Source organism: Microtus ochrogaster, chromosome 1 (assembly GCF_000317375.1).
Source record: "Microtus ochrogaster isolate Prairie Vole_2 chromosome 1, MicOch1.0, whole genome shotgun sequence".
Lineage (NCBI taxonomy): Eukaryota > Metazoa > Chordata > Mammalia > Rodentia > Cricetidae > Microtus > Microtus ochrogaster.
Window position 1 is genome coordinate 64514795 of NC_022009.1, and position 5867 is coordinate 64520661.

At 41.4% G+C, this 5867-nt stretch overlaps 1 protein-coding gene across 12 annotated transcripts in view; it reads right to left on the reverse strand.

The window, feature by feature from the left end:
* Positions 1-5867, reverse strand: part of Pex5l (peroxisomal biogenesis factor 5 like) — a 204642-nt gene that overhangs the window by 75003 nt on the left and 123772 nt on the right. For 7 of the 12 annotated variants that reach the window (XM_026782184.1, XM_026782169.1, XM_005343773.3 and 4 more), the window contains one exon: positions 1941-2045. The exons of 3 other annotated variants lie outside the window; for them this stretch is intronic. In XM_026782184.1, coding sequence (XP_026637985.1) covers positions 1941-2045 — 105 coding nt within the window. Of the gene's footprint in view, positions 1-1940; positions 2046-4180; positions 4247-5867 lie in introns of all 12 variants that reach the window. 2 more of the 12 variants (XM_026782160.1, XM_026782156.1) reach the window with 1 other exon arrangement.

The window sequence follows — 5867 nt, forward strand, 5'->3', positions numbered from 1 at the left end:
AGTACTCACTTTTTCAGCTCACTCTCCTCCTTTTTGGCTTGTGTATGACACTGGTACATACCAGGGGAAAGCCACTCGTGTGTCATGTTAAAAACATATTAGCTAACAAAACTACATTTGGTTGAGAAATTATTCGATCACAGCTGTCGCTGAGTTCCAAAGAATTATCATTACAAGTGCATCGCATGTTATGAATCAGAATTCTGCCTGCTGATTCATAAACCGGCCAATATGCAATAAGAATACAAAGCATCAAAGGAAGCGCTACACAGTCTTCATGCAGTAAAGTCATAATCGGTCTCTCAGAAACAGTCAACACAACACCAGACAGATTTAAAAGGGCACACACAAATGTTCTGAATGTGAGAGGGTCATGAAAAATTGTCATGATTTCTTCTCTACACTAAAATACCAAATATATCATTGGGCATTAAAATTTAAATTCAAGCTTAGACTATAATGCTAATATCATACATGTGGAAATGATTACTGGGAAGTAACGGCAAAGTGTAAGACTTGGGAGACTCTGGGGATGATTGGAGCCTGTCTTAATTGTGGTATCCCAAGATGCTATGGGGTGGCACAAGAGCCAACATCATTACAGGTGTGTGACTCATCACCTGCTGGGAATAATGCCAAGTGCCCACCTGCCAACCATTCACAGAAGTATTATGGGCTGGATGTTTTGCATATGGGATTCACAAAGGTCTGACTCTGTTGGGGCAGGTGATCATTGTAAAATGGTATATACTTCATAATGTCAGCTCAGTAAAGGACAGACACTTGATAACATTGAAGGAAACAACGAGCCCACTCTGACAACAGAAAATTTCCCAATCCTAGAAATCTTTAATAACTTAAAAACTTTATTTAATGTTGGCGTTATATAATTTTCATTACTTTCAATGTGGCATTTAGAATAAAATAAAACCACACATGTTGGCAGCAGCTGGGGACCAGATCTGCTGATATTCTGAAAATAAGCCGCCATAATTTAGCTTTTGACAGAAATGTTCTTCACAGGGGCTGTAAATGGCCATTTTTCTAATTCTAGCCGTGTGCATAATCGGAGGAGAATAGTTGCATTTACGAATGCGTTATGGAAGAAATGAAATGTTTAACATAACAACCTAATCTAAATTATATGATATATGCAAGAAAAATATTTTTTTATCTCAGAATTTAAAACTGGAAATTGCACGGGGTGGTGATGAGTCGTGCTATAGATATTTATGGAGACTTTTACAGGATGTTTCGGGAGTCCCCGGGCATGTGCAGGATGAGTTTCAGCATGCCTTCAAAGACAAATGTGGACTTGTTCCCGATGTGTGTTACAATAAAGGCTGAAAATGGCCCTTTTGGACTCGAACTAGAGATGGCGCTTCCTCATCAAGGCCTCTAAGCATGGAGAGGAACAGAGAGCCATTTTCTGCATGGAGACTCGGGGACTTCCGGCTCATTCCTGTAACTTAGTTATTGACATAAATATGTATAGACAAATGTGTAATATGCAAAGTCACACAGAAATATATTTAACATTAAAATTTAGAGCATCTACTGGCAAACTGACATATGTATATAATATGACTGGATTTATTCAGGAATTCCATTTTTTTTGCTTGTTATTGGTATTTCTCAAAGTCAACAAGACTCCTTTGAAAGAAGCAGAGTGTTATACTTGTACGTATATTGTTTTAATTTTTAAAACTAATGTTCAGTAATGAAAATTAATATTCATGATCAAGAACTAATTTTTTTCTTTTGAAATTTTGGCTTCCATTGATTATTTTTACAGTTGTTTCATTGAAACTGCTTTAAAAAAGATTGGCTTGAGTTACTGTTTTTTCTTTTCTTTTTTTTTTTTTTTTAAGCTGATGATCACAGTTTTTGATACATTAACATATGTCAGCTTCCTACAGGAACCCTATGGGTCTGCCCACCTGTGATGTCACAGTAAGGAGGGGCTTTTCTTCTGCAGACTCCTCCCTCGGTATCTCCTTCATCACCATGGCAACAGCCTTATCTGCAGCCCTAGAGCCTTTCCCCTACAACAGTGAGACCAACAAGGCATGTGTCAGGAGGCGTCTTGAAGTTATTTATGGCAAGAGAGGCTAAGGTTTAAAGAGCGATCCGACATGAGTGAAGAGGCGGACTGCTGCCAGGGGATCTTGAAGCTTTTGGCTGAGGAGAAAACACACAAAATCTCAAAGATTAATTGTGAACTTTTAGTTAGCTACTTTTTCACCCTTCACAGCGGACCTGTTTAACATAGCATTTTTATATGTATATTTGAAGGCAATTAACATGAGAGGAACATATTTTTATAGTATCAGTTTTAGCATGCTCTGACTTTCCTGTTGTGTTCATGTGTAAATTATGACTGGACAGTCCCTAGATTGTTTGGGTTGAGGCAGAGATTAGAGCCAGAATCTGATTTGCTAGGAGCTTCCACTGGGTGTTCTTGGAATCTCATTTTTCAGTGAATTTGGCATAAAGAGTATACAAACTTCATTTCTTAAGTATTCTACAGTGGCTTCAGGTGCCAGGGTTTTACTCATGGTGTTCTGTGGGATGGTCGGACCTGAGTCAAGTAGAATTTCTTCCCCTAAACTCAATGCTTTTGAGACCAAGGAGCTTCAGTGTAATTTTACAAATGACTTTTAATTGATGAATTCTTGTAAATACACAAGTGAACTATTCTTGTTGGGGCAGTGATCTCGCTGTATCTGGTGTTGGTTTGTCTCACATAAAGAGGATTGCGGACCAGCAAGATGTGCTATCCTTCTCTCCTTTGAATTGACGAACTCATCAAGTTTAGGAGAGTAACTAAGTCTGTGTCATTATTGAACAAGACAAAACATCACTTTCCCAATAATCTCTCAATACTTTCAAAACAGAAATTTTAATCTTTTTCAGGTCTTTTGCCAGTGCCTCCCTGGAGAAAATCATTTTATATTAAAAGCACATAAAATATTTGTGCTATCAATCTACTTATAGCTGCCTCACAAAGAGACACATGGACAGGTGTTAAGTGTGTGTTGTGAGGGGCATCGTCTGGAAAGGGAATTAACTCCAGAACTCCCTAACACTGACAGTCTCACCTGATGCCCAAGAGGGCGTGGGCTATACTAGTATATTAGGTGTTGCAAGGATACCTAAAAAGCAAGTTTCATTTAGGGAGCAAACCCCTCCATTTACTCAGGTTCTAACCTCCTAAAATCATAGCTTATATTTATGGCAAGAAAGGAAACTTTTTTGTACAGATAATAGATTTTAAGCTGTGTTTGATTTGGCTTAAGGGCTGCATTATTAAATGACAATGTGTTCCTTTCTAAGATGAATAGCAAGTACTGGAGCTATTATTTCTCAGTGTATCATTAATAATTTGCATATGTGTTCTGAAAAGATTGCAGGGTCTTGCTCCTTAGGCTCCCTGACTTCTGGAAGACTGGAGGAATAGTGAGAAACTTGATGTTTCATTGTAGAGTCAATTGGGGTAGACAAGAACTCCAGGGTTCCTCTTTAATGAAGTAAATTGACTTTCTGAAAATAGATAATAACACAGTTCTGAATTCTGGGGAAAGATGTATTGGGATACTATCCAGCCATTTAACATGTCTTTCAGATACTAAGTTTGAGGGAGACATTGCATGCTATCAACTTAACTATATGTTCATACGCTATGCTCATTTATAGAAAAGTATCTGTCTTATAACATTTATTTCTGAGCAAAATCATTTGCAAAGAAGTCTTTCCATGCTCTAAGACATTCTAATAATATAGCAATAAACAAAGTGGCATGCTTATATTCAAATCCCTACTATATTCAAAAGGACGAATCGAGTATTATAAGGTATAATTGAAAAGCAATAGCTCAGACTCTTCTTGCGATGAGAAGGAAGGTTTGAATTGATAAGCATCTCAAAAAATTTCAGGTGACTTTTTCAAAATGTCATTTATCTGAAATGCCTACCAATCTATAAACTACAAAGAGAGAATTCTTACATGTGCAACTATAGTAGCTAGAATTAGCAACAGACATGCTTTTTACTAAAACAGAAAATAAAAACCAAACAAAAATTAGTCCTTTCATGCTGAACTCTAGAACAAAGCAGTGGTCAGCTGAAAGGCTGAATCATAAACACATGCGGGGCTTTGCATTTCTTGCAGAAAAACCCACCAAAGCCAGGGTCAGGTCACTTTTTTGAAGACAGTGCCATTTTTTCTTCAAGGTTACACCTACTACCTGGAAAGAGTCATGATACCCGGGTTAGTTCCCTGTGGCAACTGTTGGCTTCAGTGCCAACACCCCATGACTTTTGCTGTTTAACAAACGTTGTACAGTCTGAGCAGAGGACAGCTCTGCAGGCTCCATCTTTGTGTCTGGCAGCCTAGCCTACATGGTGAATCCCCTCACTCATCTATCCAAGCTCCCCTCCCATCCTACCGTCACCTTAACCTGCTGTCCTCCGTTCAGGTTGTTAGTGCTGACTAGCCTCCTAGTTGGAGGACGCTGCTCCTAAAACGTAGGATCCAGCTAGTATGAGAGAGAGTGACTCTGCTCAGCGTGGCCATCAGTAGCTCTGCAGAACTAACAGCAGCGCCACTGTGGTGCGATGTTCTTTACCGAGGTCAGTTGCTTAACACATTCCAAGAAACCTATCACACAATAGTTCAACTTTATAAATGTAACTGTACCAAAAGGTCAATGCTGACTTATTATTTGAAACAACACGAAGACAACAAGAGTGAAAACACAACTGGAAATACATTCATATGCTCTTCATGCTGCATGAAGCCGTCTGCGCCCATCGCGCGCTGAGAAAGAACAGGAAAGAAGTACTTCAGAGGTGACTAACGCCTGTCTCATCAGGACAGCCTCAGCTCTTATTCCAGCCGCTTCCTTTCTGATCATACGTGAAATTCACTTCCCCTCATTTCCTTGTTGAATTTCTTGAGATGTGTTTAAGTAGAAAACATTGTATGCAAATGATAACATTTTCCTTGGTACTTTGCTGTGAGAACTCCATGATAGCTCTCATTTCCTAATAATTGCCTTCTTCAACAATAAAATACACAAAATGGTAGCCTTTTAAACAATTCTGGAGAACAAATCTTTTCAACTCCTGTTGAAAAGGGAGGATGGGGTGGATAGGGAGCCAACACATAAGGATGGGGAGGATGGGAGCCAGTGCATGGGGACAAGGAGGATGGGAGCCAGTGCATGGGGACAAGGAGGATGGGAGCCAGTGCATGGGGACAAGGAGGATGGGAGCCAGTGCATGGGGACAAGAAGGATGGGGGCCAGCACATGGGGACAAGGAGGATGAAGAGCCAGTGCATGGGGACAAGGAGGATGAGGAGCCAGTGCATGGGGACAGGGAGGATGGGGGCCAGCACATGGGGACAGGGAGGATGAGGAGCCAGTGCATGGGGACAGGGAGGATGTGGAGCCAGCTCATGGGGACAGGGAGGATGTGGGTCAGCACATGGGAATGGGGAGGATATGGGTCAGCACATGGGAATGGGGAGGATGTGGGTCACCATATGGGGACAGGGAGGATGTGGGCCAGCACATGGGAGCAGGGAGGATGGGGAGTCAGTACATGGGGACAGGAGGATGGGGGTCAGCACATGGGGACAGGGAGGATGGGGAGTCAGTACATGGGGACAGGGAGGATGGGGAGCCAGCACATGGGGACAGGAAGGATGGGGCCAGCACAAGGGGATGGGGAGGATGGGGGTCAGCACATGGGGATGGGAAGGATGGGGAGCCATCCCTCAGATGAGGAGGTGCTGCTCTACTCCCTGCCTCTCAGGGAAGGGAATGAAATTACTGACAGAAACTTCCATTAGCTCAGCATTCT